At 42.8% G+C, this 16,223-nt stretch overlaps 1 protein-coding gene across 5 annotated transcripts in view; it reads right to left on the bottom strand.

Moving 5' to 3' along the window:
- fubp1 (far upstream element (FUSE) binding protein 1) overlaps window positions 1-14,939 on the bottom strand; it is a 29,709-nt gene extending 14,770 nt beyond the window's left edge. For 3 of the 5 annotated variants that reach the window (XM_029706058.1, XM_029706057.1, XM_029706060.1), the window contains exons 1-11: window positions 14,793-14,939; window positions 8,974-9,067; window positions 8,221-8,283; window positions 7,583-7,618; window positions 6,862-6,957; window positions 6,664-6,735; window positions 6,501-6,558; window positions 5,925-6,192; window positions 5,601-5,732; window positions 2,845-2,947; window positions 1,876-2,127 (exon numbers count right to left, since the gene is read on the bottom strand). In XM_029706058.1, the coding sequence (XP_029561918.1) occupies window positions 1,876-2,127; window positions 2,845-2,947; window positions 5,601-5,732; window positions 5,925-6,192; window positions 6,501-6,558; window positions 6,664-6,735; window positions 6,862-6,957; window positions 7,583-7,618; window positions 8,221-8,283; window positions 8,974-9,067; window positions 14,793-14,882 (1,264 nt within the window). In that variant the 5' untranslated portion in view covers window positions 14,883-14,939. The remainder of the gene's footprint in view (window positions 1-1,875; window positions 2,128-2,844; window positions 2,948-5,600; window positions 5,733-5,924; window positions 6,193-6,500; window positions 6,559-6,663; window positions 6,736-6,861; window positions 6,958-7,582; window positions 7,619-8,220; window positions 8,284-8,973; window positions 9,068-14,792) is intronic. The other 2 variants (XM_029706059.1, XM_029706061.1) reach the window with 1 other exon arrangement.
- Window positions 14,940-16,223: the final 1,284 nt, after the last annotated feature.

Raw genomic sequence — 16,223 nt, 5'->3', positions numbered from 1 at the left:
CGGACAGTGTGGTTAGATTAACGAGAGTCTTGTCTTTAAAATGGTGTAAAATAGTCATATGTTAGAGAAATTGAAGTTATAGCATTTATGAGGTATTTGTATTTCGCGCCACACGATTCCACTGGCTGTTGCCCAGGGAAGTTAACTTGTGGTGTAAAAACCAGTCTATCACCCCTCAGATACAACAATAGTAATGACTGTCTCGTCAGTCGGAATGAGACAGTCAGCATTCCTTAGCCAGTCTAAATCATTAATCAGCATAACTTTTATGGATAGAAACATCAATAAAAAAAACAGGTCAAATGAAACAAAGTGCAGCTAGTTTGCAGTGTTTCCAGCTTCAGTTTGAAGTGATTGTGTGTTAGCTATGTTGTTGGCTAGCTCCTCTGAACAAGTATCCTGATGAGGACATTTTCTATGCCAGGTGAAACAGCACATCATTAGCTCATTGTTATGGATGAATCCAAATAAATGTCACTAGAAAAACAGATTAAAACAAACGCAGCTACTTCGTTGTTATTCTGGCAGCACTTTTCCACGTGACTAAGTTAGCCGTAGTTGGCTAGTTAGAGAGCAAGGGATAAGAAAGTTGCCAGCCAGTATGGCAATGGAACATTTAGAAAAGTAGGACTGGGTCGCGTCCATAGATACAGAACAAAAAGACTGAACGACTGGGTCGAGTCTCTGGCAACCGAACCGATAGAATGAACGACCAGCCGGCTTCGGTAGCAACCCTAGATTTGTGTTGGGAATACATCTTGTGGAAGGATGAACTAGTATAAATATATTAATGAAAATGTCAATCATTATTTGAATATGTTGGTAACTGGTTGTATAAAACTGATAATGCCCTCGAAGCCAGTGTTTTGGAAGATATGGTTATATGGATATATGGTTTGCCAGCCTGAGACCAACACCTGTGCCAATACACTGCATTCGGAAAGTATTCAGACCTTGACTTTTTCCACGTTGTTACGTTAAAGCCTTATTCTAAAACGGATTAAATAAAAACAAAGTGTCCTCAATCTACACAATACCCCATAATGACAAAGCGAAAACAGGTTTAGAAATTTTTGCAAATGTAGATAACAAATCTTGCTTATTTACATAAGTATTCAGACCCTTTGCTACGAGACTATAAATTGAGCTCAGGTGCATCCTGTTTCCATTGATCATCATTGAGATGTTTCTACAACTTGATTGGAGTCCACCTGTGGTAAATTCAATTGATTGGACATGATTTGGAAAGGCACACACCTGTCTATATAAAAAGGTCCCACAGTTGACAGTACATGTTAGAGCAAAAACCAAGCCATGACGTCGAAGGACATGTCCGTAGAGCTCAGAGACAGGATTTTGTCGAGGCACAGATCTGAGGAAGGGTACATCATGCGGTGGGGATATTTTTCAGCGGCAGGGAGCGGGAGACTAGTCAGGATCGAGGGAAAGATGAACAAAGCAAAGTAGAGAGATCCTCCTCAAATACAGGTGTGCCAAGCATGTTGCGTCAAACCCAAGAAAACTCAAGGCTGAAATCGCTGCCAAAGGTGCTTCAAAGTACTGAGTAAAGGGTCTGAATATTTAGGCAAATTAGACACTATTTTTTTTAATACATTTGCAAAAAAACATTTTTTCCCCCTTTGTCATTATAGGATATTGTGTGTAGATTGATGAGGGGGGGAAAAACAATTCAATCCATTTTAGAATAAGGCTGTAATGTAACAGTCTGAATACTTTCCGAATGCACAGTATATTTTCCAAACACCGGCTTCTCGGGCATTATCACTTCAGTGTGAGGGCCTTCCAGTCAAAAGAAGTGCACTATATAGGGAACAGAGTGCCAATTTGGACGTAACCCAGTCTAACTTCACCTACCTTTGCCGATGATGAGTCCAGTCTTCATGGTAGGGACGGTGAAGGTGAACTCCTGCAGTCCACCAGGAGGACCCATGTTCCAGTTACCACCCCCGTTACCCCCCCTGCCTCTCCCCCTGCCCCCTCCGTTAGGACCGCCAGGCCCTCCCTGCTGAACACTCCTCAGAAGGTCAGAGATTATCTCTGCTGCATGCTGGGACTGTTCAGGAGGACCCACGATCTGGGCTATCCTCTCCGGGGTACTGCCGTCATCTGGAGAGGAAGAGGAGGAGGAAGAGAAGAAGAAGCGGGAATGAAGTAAGGAGGGAGGCGAAGAGGAGAGAAAACGGGTTAGGGTTGATGTCAGTGTTTCCCCTTAGCTCAGTTGTGTTTCTCCCCGCCTAAAGGAGTTTAGTTTACCAGTTTGAATTGTCCGATAAGGGTTGGCAGTTCAATCCCGGTAAGCTGCAGTGTCAGAATACTTTCCCTCTAGTCAACCACTTGATAACCATGAAGCGTATTAAGACCGGGTCTGTTTTTATAAAAGCAGCAGTGAAACAGGTGGCGTGGCCATGGGGGAGAGGTCAGGTCAAAGGTGGCATGGCCATGGGGGAGAGGTCAGGTCAAAGGTGGCGTGGCCATGGGGGAGAGGTCAGGTCAAAGGTGTCGTGGCCATGGGGGAGATGTCAGGTCAAAGGTGGCGTGGCCATGGGGGAGGTCAGGTCAAAGGTGGTGTGGCCATGGGGGAGAGGTCAGGTCAAAAGGTGGCGTGGCCATGGAGGAAGAGGTCAGGTCAAAGATACTATAGCCATATCTGACAAGTTCCTCATCACTGGACAATCAGGTCCAAGTCATCACTAACAGTCTTCATTCAGGTAACAGACTAGTTGCATCCGAAAATGGGCCCCATAGGGTTCTGGTCCAAAGTAATGCACTATATAGGGAATGGGGTGCCATTTGAGCCATGCTTTGTAATCGGTGACGTCTCACCTGGTTTGAACTGGATCCTGACTCCTGTGTCGCTCTGGATCTTCTTGATCATCTCTCCGTTTCTCCCGATCACGATTCCTACCGCAAACCTGGGGACAGGAACCTAAGGGAGTGGACACAGGCCAGGTTAGTAGTCAACTCAAACCTGGGGACAGGAAGCTGAGGGAGGGAGGACACAGGCCAGGTTAGTAGTCAACTCAAACCTGGGGACAGGAAGCTGAGGGAGGGAGGACACAGGCCAGGTTAGTAGTCAACTCAAACCTGGGGACAGGAAGCTGAGGGAGAGAGGACAAGCCAGGTTAGTAGTCAACTCAAACCTGGGGACAGGAACCTGAGGGAGGGAGGACACACATTAAACATAAAGCATACCATTACATAGTCTCCTGTAGGCTTGGGCAGTATACTGTATATACCCTATACCGGGCTATTTGGAAAAAGCCACAGGACGTTTTTTTCCCCAAATACCGTCGAAACAATTTCTTTTAAGTTATTAGTTTATATTTGCAGTTACTTTTGAAGTAAATGCCTGCAGTGAACTTGCGGCAATACGTTAGGAGAAAACTTTCTTCATTTCACCTGTGACATTATGTAGCTTACGGTAGTTCCTCATCACGTGGTGTTCGTTTACAAACACACGGCGAGAGACCGGAGCCTTGTGATGAACTCACTGTTGTTTCAACATGTACCAGGTGATCTAAATACAGTATGGAAATCACAATTAAATTGTTTTCCAGCTATATATATATATATATATATATATATATATATATATATATATATATATATATATATATATATATATATAGTTAACTGTCTAAAATATTCTAAATGCTCTTAAAAGTTGTACATTTGATTTTCTAATTTAGTAGCTAGTTAGCCATCTAGCTAAGTGGTTAGCTTCTTCCAGCAGCAAACGCCCTCAGAGAACGCAGCAGAGAACGCCCACCTGGATCAAGAGCCTTGCAGCAAACTGCGGCGTTTTTGAGTTAAAAACTGCACAAAATGTTCGCAATGTATTTAGTTAGCGTTCTCTATGAGGATCACTTAGTACTTGTTAGCTGCGTCGTAGCCAGCCGTGACATCCAAGAGGCGTCGCAAAATTGGCACCAGTGTCATCCGGGAGTGTATGGGCCAGCCGGGATGTCCTTGTCCCATCGCGCTCTAGCGACTCCTTGTGGCGGCCGGGCGCAGTGCACGCTGACTTCAGTCGCAAAGCTGTACGGTTTTTCTTCCGACACACTGGTGTGGTCCCGTGTGGCTCAGTTGGTAGAGCATGGTGTTTGCAACGCCAAGGTAGTGGGTTCGATTCCCACGAGGGACCAGTACGGAGAAGGGGGGAAAAAAGTATGAAATGTATGCATTCACTACTGTAAAAGTCGTTCTGGATAAGAGCGTCTGCTAAATGACTAAAATGTAATGTAAAAATGCTTGGCACGATCGTGTTTCAGAGGACGCATGGCTCTTGACCGTCGCCTCTCCCGAGTTCGTACGGGAGTTGTAGCGATGGGACAAGACTAACTACCAATTGGATATCACGAAATTGGGGGGAGGAGGAGAAGGAAGCACGACGAGCAAAAATGGGAGCTTTGTGAGCTGAGTCACTCCTGCAGCTGTGAGGTGATAAAGTTACAGTTATATGAAGTTACAGTTAGATATATCTAAGATGTGCCAAACTAAATTCTCTCCAGCTGGGTTTTGCAAACGTGTTAATGTTAGCTTGCAGATCAAGCTTCCTGGTAACAGCAGCAGAGTCAATCCTGGATTAAGAGCCCTACGGCAACCTGCGTTTTGAGATTGTCACATAATTGAGCTGGGTTGTCTGTCCTAGAATTACACAGTATTTATTAGCACTCGCCTAGCATCCGCTAGGAGAATTACACAGTATTTATTAGCACTCGCCTAGCATCCGCTAGGAGAATTACACAGTATTTGTTAGCACTCGCCTAGCATCCGCTAGGAGAATTACACAGTATTTGTTAGCACTCGCCTAGCATCCGCTAGGAGAATTACACAGTATTTGTTAGCACTCGCCTAGCATCCGCTAGGAGAATTACACAGTATTTGTTAGCACTCGCCTAGCATCCGCTAGGAGAATTACACAGTATTTGTTAGCACTCGCCTAGCATCCGCTAGGAGAATTACACAGTATTTGTTAGCACTCGCCTAGCACCCGGTAGGAGAATTAAACAGTATTTGTTAGCACTCGCCTAGCACCCGGTAGGAGAATTAAACAGTATTTGTTAGCACTCACCTAGCATCCCCTAGGAGAATTAAACAGTATTTGTTAGCACTCACCTAGCATCCGCTAGGAGAATTAAGCAGTATTTGTTAGCATTCTGGTAAGTGACTTTTTACATTAGGAAGAAGGGAAAAAATGTGCCCCTTGTGCGCACTGCTGGTAATAACATATATCCCAGGATGGCACAGGTACGGTATCTGTATACCGTCGAACTCGTCTCTTCCCAACCCAGATGGGAAGTTCCATCTGTACAAACTAAACAACCTTACTGAACGGTAGACTCAGCCAGATGACATTGAACACAAGTTAACACAATAACTAGTCAAATTCCACAACAACTAGTAAGAGTGTTAAAGCACAGGGCCGTTTAAGTCCTGTAGATACTACAAAAGCAGCGTGACGTGCACCCTTAAGAGAACCGAATCTGACATTGTCAACTCGCCAAGTCTACCATTAACAAACTCTGGATTCCACATGATTGCATGACAGTGTAATATGAGTATTATTGTAGACTTACATCCAGGCCCTCACCTCCTCCTCCTCCTCCGCCGCCACCGCCTCCTCCTCCCCCCATCCTGGAGCCGTACTCGCCTCTCTGCTCCCTGAAGCCCTGTTCTCTGATCAGCTCCATCACCATGTCTTTGGCTTGCTGAAGGAGCAAACAGTCAACCAGATAAAAACACAGGAGGAGGAGAAAGAGTCAGGGAAATTACCAAACAAATATTATCATGGGCAAATAAGCATGCAACTTTGCAGCTATGAGTATTTCGCAATTTCTTTCAGAGTGACTAATTTCACTTGAACATTTCAGTTGTACTTCAGGGAGTGAGAATCCATTCACCTGGACTTTAAAAGGTTCCCCAGAGATGCGTAGAGGTTTGTCTGCTCCAGTGTTTTGAGGTCCTTCCTGGATCATCACCATCTTGACCCCGGCTCTCTCCTGCAGCTGTTTGATAGTCTCTCCTCCCTTCCCGATGACCAGGCCAGCCTTGGAGGCAGGGACCAGCATCTCCTGAACAGACATACCGGGGCCGCCGGCGTCGTTGTGGTGAAAGGCTGGAGTAGGACGACCCTTATCAACGATCTCCGTCAGCAGCCTCTTGGCAGCTCTGGTTTGGGGGGGGGGGGCAGGAAAATGGTTACCATTAGCTAAGGACATGGACAGTTGGCCTACGAAAAAGCCCCTACTCACTAGACACATACGTAGCCTCTTGGTAGCTCTGGAAAACACACACCAGGGACAAAGACAGTCTGCTATGGTCTCTGACAAGGGCCACAACTATGACAAGGGATCTAATCTACTAACTAATGTTATGTTGTACTGGCTTCTTGTGTCACCAGAGAATGTGGGTAAGAAAACGGGGGGGTGAAGCTAAGAGAGGGCAGAGAGAGGGGACGACAGGAGCTGTATACTTACTGTATTGAGTCTGGGGATCCTGTCAGTGTGACTGACCTATCAGGCATGCCTCCACTGTCTGCAATAGAAGAGAGATGAAGAGTTTCAGAGTAGAGATAGCGCGCAGAACTCTCCATCAAACAGTATGAGGAAATCACTGTGCTATAACTTCAGGAAATCTTACCGGGGGCAATCTGGATTTTGCATCCAGACTCTTGCTGCATGCGGGATATCTGTTCTCCTCCTCTTCCAATAACTGGGGTACAAAAGATTTGGCAATCAACCCCCCAAAAATCCATCTGCATGTTGTGTGTGTACTTCCTGAACCCAACTATTATTTCAGGGACGGTGTGTGTGTGTGTGTGTGTGTGCGCACACTTACTGAATCCAACCATCCCGTCAGGAACCTTGAACTCCTCTGATGACGATCGCGGTCCACCACCTCCCATTCCTCCCATACCCATCGCTGCTGAGAACGCTGCAATGAGGAAACCAAAAGACATTCAGATACAAGGGGACTACTAATTTACTTAAGAAATACTGCCGTAGACCCTGGTCAAAAGTAGTGCACTGCGCACCATAGACCCTGGTCAAAAGTAGTGCACTGAGCACCATAGATCCTGGTCAAAAGTAGTGCACTGAGCACCATAGATCCTGGTCAAAAGTAGTGCACTGAGCACCATAGATCCTGGTCAAAAGTAGTGCACTGAGCACCATAGATCCTGGTCAAAAGTAGTGCACTGAGCACCATAGATCCTGGTCAAAAGTAGTGCACTGAGCACCATAGATCCTGGTCAAAAGTAGTGCACTGAGCACCATAGATCCTGGTCAAAAGTAGTGCACTGAGCACAATAGACCCTGGTCAAAAGTAGTGCACTGAGCACCATAGATCCTGGTCAAAAGTAGTGCACTGAGCACCATAGATCCTGGTCAAAAGTAGTGCACTGAGCACCATAGACCCTGGTCAAAAGTAGTGCACTGCAAAAGGAACAGGGTGCCTTTTGGGATTCAACCATAAACCCATATGGACAGGTGGCTATTTTTAGACAGAAGGACCTATCCTATACATTTCCTTTAACAGCCAGCGACCAACAGGTACTCACGGTCATTTGGTGCCACCTTCTTGGTCTCTGGTTGGTCTGTAAGGAGAAGAGGAGACGGGGTTACTGGACTGCCGAGGCTCCCCAGAACCAGGGCTGAGAACAGGGCTATAACCGGCCTACTTCCGAGTGAGGAAAAAAATGGCCATTTCACATTACATCTAATGCCTGTGCAGCATGGCACACACAGACATAGTATTTTCTAGAAACACAAGGCAGCCCAACTAATATTAATATATATATATAAAAAGTAACAAGGTTAGTGGTTTATTATAACATACAATCCCCCCCCGCTAAATGCAACACTATCAAAACATGGAAGTGAACGGACTGAGCATTTCTGACTATACATGATACAGAACAAGTGATTCCTATTACTAAACCCCAAGTCAAGCATTTTATGCCAAGTCTATAAACAGCATCGAAGAATAAAAAGCACCAAAGTGAGGATATCATTTCTAAAACATGCCAAAAAAAAACACACTAAACTACATAAATATAATATCTCATACAATTGATCACCCATACCATTTTCACACTATACATAATGCCTAGTCTAGATCATAAAACAACAAGTGTGTGGTTTAAAACTGGTTGGCCTAAGTGCCTAATGGGTATTTATCAAAAAAGGGGGACCGTGCCTGAGAAAGGAGAGTTCATCCCTTCCCGATGGGTTCTACTGTTTAGACTGGTCCAACAGTCATCTACAGAGTGAATAGACAGAACGGAACAGTGATACACAATACAGGCAACACCTGGGGTTCTCCATACAATGCAGGCCTATGCCATTTACCAGATAATTTTTAAAATGTATTTATTTATCCCAAGCTATTTATTTTATTTATCCAGATTAGTGAGAGTCTCTTTTTCAAGAGACCTGGTCTACTTAAGAGTCGAGCATTTTGTTTTCCGAAAATGGGCGACCCCCCCACACACACCGTTTCAGCTGTGATAAAGAGGCAAAACTGATAACAGAAGCCTGTTTAAGATCTGCGTTATACACATTGGATAAACAACGCTTAGTTTTGACACTGGACAGTTGTATTCAGTTCCCTAGCTACACCATAGCTAGGTGATAAGACTGAATTCTCAATGCATGTCTATTTGGGAAAGCATAAACGTCAAGACAATTAACATATTGCTAGCAAATTAAAAAAACAGAACACACACACACACGTCTATTTCTGCTCTCTTGCCAACTCCATATGGATTTATCTTATCTGGAATCGCATGCTTGTCTGGACAATGAAGCAGGTAAATAAAAACATTTAAAAAAATAAAAAGGCTCTGAGACCAGGCTTGGGGATCAGAAAGGCAAGTCCAATCTATAACAGTACAGGCAAACGATAGAGCAATGAAGATACGGAGGTATGAAATGGGTCTACCGTACTCACCGCCATCTTCTAGGGGCCGCTTCTGGCCTCCGTAGCCAAACTCATTACCCGAGGGCGCCGAGGGTACGCCGTCACCACCAATCTTAGCGGCGATCTGAAATACATAAAACACTCAATCTAAGCTAGGCTCCACGACAACACTACAAATTCCGTAGCTAGCTATTTTCAATGGAGTTATGTTAGCTAGCATGGAGTTATGTTAGCTAGCATGTAGCTAGGTTAACTTCACTAGGGTAGGGGGCAGCATTTGGAATTTTGGATGAAAAGCGTGCCCAAATTAAACTGCCTGCTACTCAGGTGTTTTGTGGCTAGGCGGCTGTCCTAACATAATCGCATGGTGTGCTTTCGCCGTAAAACCTTTTTGAAATCTGACACAGCGGCTGGATTAACAAGACGTTTATCTTTAATCCTATGTATAACACTTGTATCTTTCATCAATGTTTATGATGAGTATTTCTGTAATTTGATTTGGCTCTCTGCAATTTCACCAGATGTCATTTGAGACAATGCATTACTGAACTTAACGTGCCAATTTAAACTGAGGTTTTTGGACATAAAGAGGGACTTTAGTGAACAACATGAGTATTTATTGTGTAACATGGAGTCCTGGGAGTGCCACCAGATGAAGATCAAAGGTTAGTGATTCATGTAATCACTATTTCTGACTTTTGTGAGTCCTCTCCTTGGCTGGAAAATGTCTGTATGGTTTCTTGTGGCTAGGCGCTGTCCTAACATAATCGCATGGTGTGCTTTCGCCGTAAAGCCTTTTTGAAATCGGACACTGTGGATGGATTAACAAGAAGTTTATCTTTAAAATGATGTATAATACTTGTATGTTTGAGTAATTTTAATTATGGGATTTCTGTTTGAATTTTGCGCACTGCAATTTCACTGGCTGTTGTCGAGGTGGGACGCTAGCATCCCAATGATACCAGAGCGGTTAATGGTACAGACATCCCAAGAATCTCACTGCCGATAGGTACTCATTTACATAGTCATTTTACCGTGAGAATCGAACACACAACCTTGGCGGTGCAAGCGCCATGCTCTACCAACTGAGCCACACCACAGGAGGCCGTTTCTTCATTTGTTAGAACAAAAGACGTCCCTGCTGTGTACCAACAAGGGCTGTCGGAGAAAAGAAATGATTGGTTTAAAGATTATCCTATATTTTTCCCTATATTGACCTCCTATGTGTTTTAATCAAATCAACTATATTCACTGAGCTTGTCTGATGCTTTAACTTCTTATGGATGGGTGGCAGTATTGAGTAGCTTGGATGAAGGTGCCCAGAGTAAACTGCCTGCTTCTCAGGCCCAGAAGCTAAGATACGCATATTATTAGTAGATTTGGATAGAAAACACTCTGAAGTTTCTAAAACTGTTTGAATGATGTCTGAGTATAACAGAACTCATGGCAGGCAAAAACCCGAGAAAAGAATCCAACCAGGAAGTGGGAAATCTGAGGTTTATAGTTTTTCAAGTCTTGGCCTATCCAATATACAGTGTCTGTGGGGTCATATTGCACTTCATAAGGCTTCCGCTAGATGTCAACAGTCTTTAGAACCTTGTTTGAGGCTTCTACTGTGAAGTGGAGGGGAATAAGAGCTGATTGTATCGGGTGTCTGCCAGATGGGCATGAGCTTCAGCCATGCTCTCGCGCGTGAGAGGTAGCTGAGTTCTATTGCATTTCTAAAAACAAAGGAATTCTCCGGGTGAAATCTTATTGCAGATTTATGATAAAAACATCCTAAAGATTGATTCTATACATCGTTTCACATGTTTCTACGAACTGTAATGGAATTTTATGAGTTTGTCTGGCCTGCGCATCGTGAATTTGGATTTGTGAACTGAAGGCGCGAACAAAAAGGAGGTATTTGGACATAAAGGATGGACTTTATCGAACAAAACAAAAATTTATTGTGGAACTGGGATTCCTGGAAGTGCATTCTCGTGAAGATCAAAGGTAAGTGAATATTTATAATGCTATTTCTGACTTCTGTTGACTCCAACATGGCAACATTTGGCTTGTTTTTGTGTCTGAGCACCGTACACAGATTATTACATGGTGTGCTTTTTCGGTAAAGCTTTTTTGAAATCTGACATAGCGGTTGCATTAACCTCTTATGGCTAGGGGGCAGTATTTTCACGGCTGGATAAAAAACGTACCCGATTTAATCTGATTATTAGTCCTGCCCAGAAACTAGAATATGCATATAATTATTAGCTTTGGATAGAAAACACTCCAAAGTTTCTAAAACTGTTTGAATGGTGTCTGTGAGTATAACAGAACTCATTTGGCAGGCCAAAAACGTAAGTCGCTCTGGATAAGAGCGCCTGCTAAATGACTTAAATGTAAATGTAAGATTCTGTACAGGAAGTACCCTGTCTGACCATTTATTTGCTTTCTTTGACATCTCTTCCAAAAACTAAGGATCTCTGCTGTTACGTGACACTTCCCACGGCTCCAATGGGCTCTCAGAGCCCGGGAAAAACCTGAATGACGTAATTCAAAGCCCTGGCTGAAACACACGAGCGCTTTTCCTAAGTGGTCTATCAGAGGACAAAGGGCTTAGGCGTGGGCACTGGCCGCCCCCGCCTTTCTGTTTTTCCCTCTGTTTACAGACACGCAGATTCCCAGTCGGAATATTATCGCTTTTCTACAAGATAAATTGCATAAAAATTGATTTTAAACAGCGGTTGACATGCTTCGAAGTACGGTAATGGAATATTTAGAATTTTTTTGTCACGTTATGTGCCATGCGCACGACCGTGATTTACCAGCTTATACTTGCCGGGTATCTAAATAGCTAGTCCGAGATGGCTGAGCTATATACTTAGAATATTGCAAAATGTGCTTCATCCGAAAAGCTATTTTAAAATCGGACATATCGAGTGCATAGAGGAGTTCTGTATCTATAATTCTTAAAATAATTGTTATGCTTTTTGTGAACGTTTATCGTGAGTAATTTAGTAAATTGTTAGTAAATTCCCTAGAAGTTTGCGGGGGGTATGCTAGTTCTGAACGTCACATGCTAATGTAAAAAGCTGTTTTTTGATATAAATATGAACTTGATTGAACAGACATGCATGTATTGTATAACATAATGTCCTGCATTTTGCTGTCTTCTGGGTTTTTGTGACATTATATGCTAGCTTGAAAAATGGTTGTCTGATTATTTCTGGCTGGGTACTCTGCTGACATAATCTAATGTTTTGCTTTCACTGTAAAGCCTTTTTGAAATCGGACAGTGTGGTTAGATTAACGAGAGTGTTGTCTTTAAATAGCTGTAAAATAGTCATATGTTTGAAAAATGGAAGTTTTCGGATTTTAGAGGAATTTGTATTTCGCGCCACGCCCATCATTGGATATTGGAGCAGACGTTCCGCTAGCGGAACATCTAGATGTAAGAATTAAGGAGAAGTTTATCTAAAGTTCCATGCATAACTTGTATTTTCATCAACATTTATGATGAGTATTTCTGTAAATTGATGTGGCTCTCTGCAAAATCACCGGGGGTTTTGGGGGCAAAACATTACTGAACATAACACGCCAATGTAAACTGAGATTTTTGGATATAAATATGAACTTTATCTAACAAAACATACACGTATTGTGTAACATGAAGTCCTATGAGTGTTATCTGATGAAGATCAAAGGTTAGTAATTAATTTTATCTCTTTCTGCTTTTTGTGACCCCTCTCTTTGGCTGGAAAAATGGCTGTGTTTTTCTGTGACTAGGCGCTGACCTAACAATCGTTTGGTGTGCTTTCGCTGTAAAGCGTTTTTGAAATCGGACACTGTGGTTGGATTAACGAGAAGTTTCTTTAACATTGAAAATAGTACACTGTCAGGTGTATGACGACAACATTCAAGAGATCGGTCACTCATTCGGTGCTCTCTTTCACTTTTTTCCTGTGCCCCTAAACGTTTGCATAATACTGGTAAAGTTACCCGGTTTTTAGCTAGCTTGCCAATAAAAACGACTGAATAAAGTGTAAACAAAATGGTTGACAACGTGGAGTTTATGAATGTAAAATGTGATCCGCTATAGGAAAAAAAAACATGCTGCACTGGAAACATGGGTCATAGCTTTTGACCAGGTTACATGTTTTCGCTCATGTAATGGTGCGACAATGACGCTAACGAATCTGCACTCACCTGTTCCTCTAAGGCACGCCTTATGATTACTACAATTATGCGCAGGGGGTAAAAAATGTCATGATCCCAAAATAAAACTACTAGCCGCACAACAAAATGTTTGGCCGTACATCAGCCTTGTCCCTGTCTGATTCACAGTTGACATCTCTTGGCCACTTGAAACCAGTTGTGTTGTGGTTGGTTCGGGTAGTGAGTCACTGTACCAAAATGGCAGAACAGATTTGCATGGTCGAAATCTTAAAATGACCCTAGCAATCAGGCATTTCGAACTTTCAAAATCAGGAAACTCTCTTCTCCCCACCCCCCTTATTCACTGCTCCTATTGTAAACGGGTGAGATAGGTAAACACGTGGAGGACACATTCAAGGTAATGTGCACAAACATTGACTTATCACATAGGCTGCTACTGTTTATTATCCATCACTTTATTCCTAGTTATATGTACATTTCTAACTCCTATAGCTGGTTGTCACATGTAGGCTACTGAAATTGATTAGCTAACAAGCAAGCAACAAAGAGGTGTTGCCTCTGCCCTGGGCGTCCACTATTGCCAGTCAAGTCAATGAAGACATAAGGAAAACGATATTTAGTTAACTTTGTAATTCACAAGTCGAAGCTAGACAGTGTAGCTAGTTACGAATACAAAAAAAAACGATCCAAAACGAAACGGAAATGTAGAATCTACAGCGCAAACGAATGCGCACCACCGTGGATATTTTAGTGAGTTAATAAAGCTTATTTTTTTACCTTTTATTTAACTAGGAACAGTGGGTTAAATGCCTTGTTCAGGGGCAGAACGACAGATTTTGACCTTGTCAACTCGGGGATTTGAACTCGCAACCTTTCGGTTACGAGTCCAACGCTCTAACCACTAGGCTACGCTGCCGCCCAAGGCATGACAAATTGAACACAGTATGTATTCCGGTATCTTGGTAAAAAAAAATATTGTAGGTTATGGCCGACATTTCACTCCGACGATGAGTTGACTTTCTCTCGCTTCAGCTCAAAAACGATGGCCATATTTCCAAAAATATTTTGTTAAAGAGTAACGTAACGTTAGACTGATCACAGGACCAATATCTGCGCTTTGGTTATGATCACCAGAAATTGCCCACTATGTGGCACCGCCGATCAACTTAAACACAATAAAGTTGTTCCTTTCAAATGTAAAAAAATAAAAATAAATTGCAGCAACCATTGTTAGGCAATATTTCCTTTAAAAATTAATTACCAGTGTATCATGGCCTCACCTAACGCCACAGAATCAATGCAACAGTATTTCTACACGATGGAGGCTTCGAGAAGGCCACAAATATGGTTAACGTAACTAACGTTAGCTATGTGACGCTATCTTGGTTTTGGTTTTAGTTACTTATTGAAACCACAATCAAATTAATCAAAGTTGTACTTCATCAATTCACCGAAAACGGATAAATTGAACCATATCGCTAAATGAGCTAGCAATACCTGGCTAATTAGCTGACTAGCTAGCTAGGTTTTACATTCCTTTGTTGAACCAGCCAACACGAAACCTCCTTTATTGAAGGCCGCAAATTAGAAACATCCAAAGCTTGAGGTTTAGGCTACATTTAAGTTCCTTGTCGACTATCAATTTCGACGCCTTGTATTTCGACGTTATGTTATATTATTTGTCTTACCTGTCTAGCTCGCTGAAGTGCGTCTTTAAAAGCGTCGTTCATTCCGGCGCCATTTCCCGACGGCGGAGCAACGTTCGAGTAGTCGGCCATATCTGTTATAACACTTCTCTTCTCAAACCCGGAGAGAGAAGATGGCCGTTCTCGTTGAAAGAGATTATCGCGCTGTGACACAGCAGAAAAAGGGCCACACAAATCTCGCGAGTACAGGCAAAACAGGTAATTGGCTGTGTGATACGTCGATCAAGGACTAAGGCGGGATTTGGGTTGTACTATCCAATGGTTACACTTGTACAAAAAATGATGGGAAAATCCTTTCAAATCTTTGTTTTTACGCCTGCTACGTTAGGTTACAAATCTGGTTACAATGTACACATGTTTTAGTAACTTTCATATTTAGTATGACAACCAAATAAGTATATTTGGAAAACGTAATATGTCCTGGAAGTCCTGTATTTTGTGATATACATTATAATATGGACTGAAGACCAAATCAAATCAAATGTATTCATAAAGCCCTTTTTACATCAGCTGATATCTCAAAGTGCTGTACAGAAACCCAGCCTAAAACCCCAAACAGCAAGCAATGCAGGTGTAGAAGACACCCTCTTTGTGAGCGCACACTGCACTGTAATTTAGAGTCAAACACTACTCTAGTTTTTGCATAAATGTGTGTGAAAGAAAGACAAGGGAGGAGGCCATAGATACTTCACACTGATTTAATGACAATAGGGGTCAACGAAGGATTGGTCAGGCTGGAGATTGGGCCCCAATCAGCCCTCCAACAACAGTCCTTTCTTAGTATATTTATACGTTCTATTTGGTAGTTCATTGCGATTTGAAGTATTTTGGGACAGTTTATGGACAACGGCATCAAGTTTGAAGGTTGTTGTTGTGTACAGAGTATTATACTGCTCAACAAAAATAAAAGGGAACACTTTAACAACACATCCTAGATCTGAATGAAAGAAATAATCTTATTAAATACTTTTTTCTTTACATAGTTGAATGTGCTGACAACAAAACCACACAAAAATAATCAATGGAAATCCAATTTATCAACCCATGGAGGTCTGGATTTGGAGTCACACTCAAAATTAAAGTAGAAAACCACACTACAGGCTGATCCAACTTTGATGTAATGTCCTTAAAACAAGTCAGAATGAGGCTCAGTAGTGTGTGTGGCCTCCACGTGCCTGTATGACCTCCCTACAACGCCTGGGCATGCTCCTGATGAGGTGGCGGATGGTCTCCTGAGGGATCTCCTCCTAGACCTGGACTAAAGCATCCGCCAACTCCTGGACAGTCTGTGGTGCAACGTGGCGTTGGTGGATGGAGCGAGACATGATGTCCCAGATGTGCTCAATTGGATTCAGGTCTGGGGAACGGGCGGGCCAGTCCATAGCATCAATGCCTTCCTCTTGCAGGAACTGC

The sequence above is a fragment of the Salmo trutta genome, chromosome 21 (genome assembly GCF_901001165.1).
Source record: "Salmo trutta chromosome 21, fSalTru1.1, whole genome shotgun sequence".
Classification (NCBI taxonomy): Eukaryota; Metazoa; Chordata; class Actinopteri; order Salmoniformes; family Salmonidae; genus Salmo; species Salmo trutta.
The sequence above is the reverse complement of the archived record's forward strand: the minus strand, read 5'-3'. Positions and strand labels throughout refer to the sequence as shown.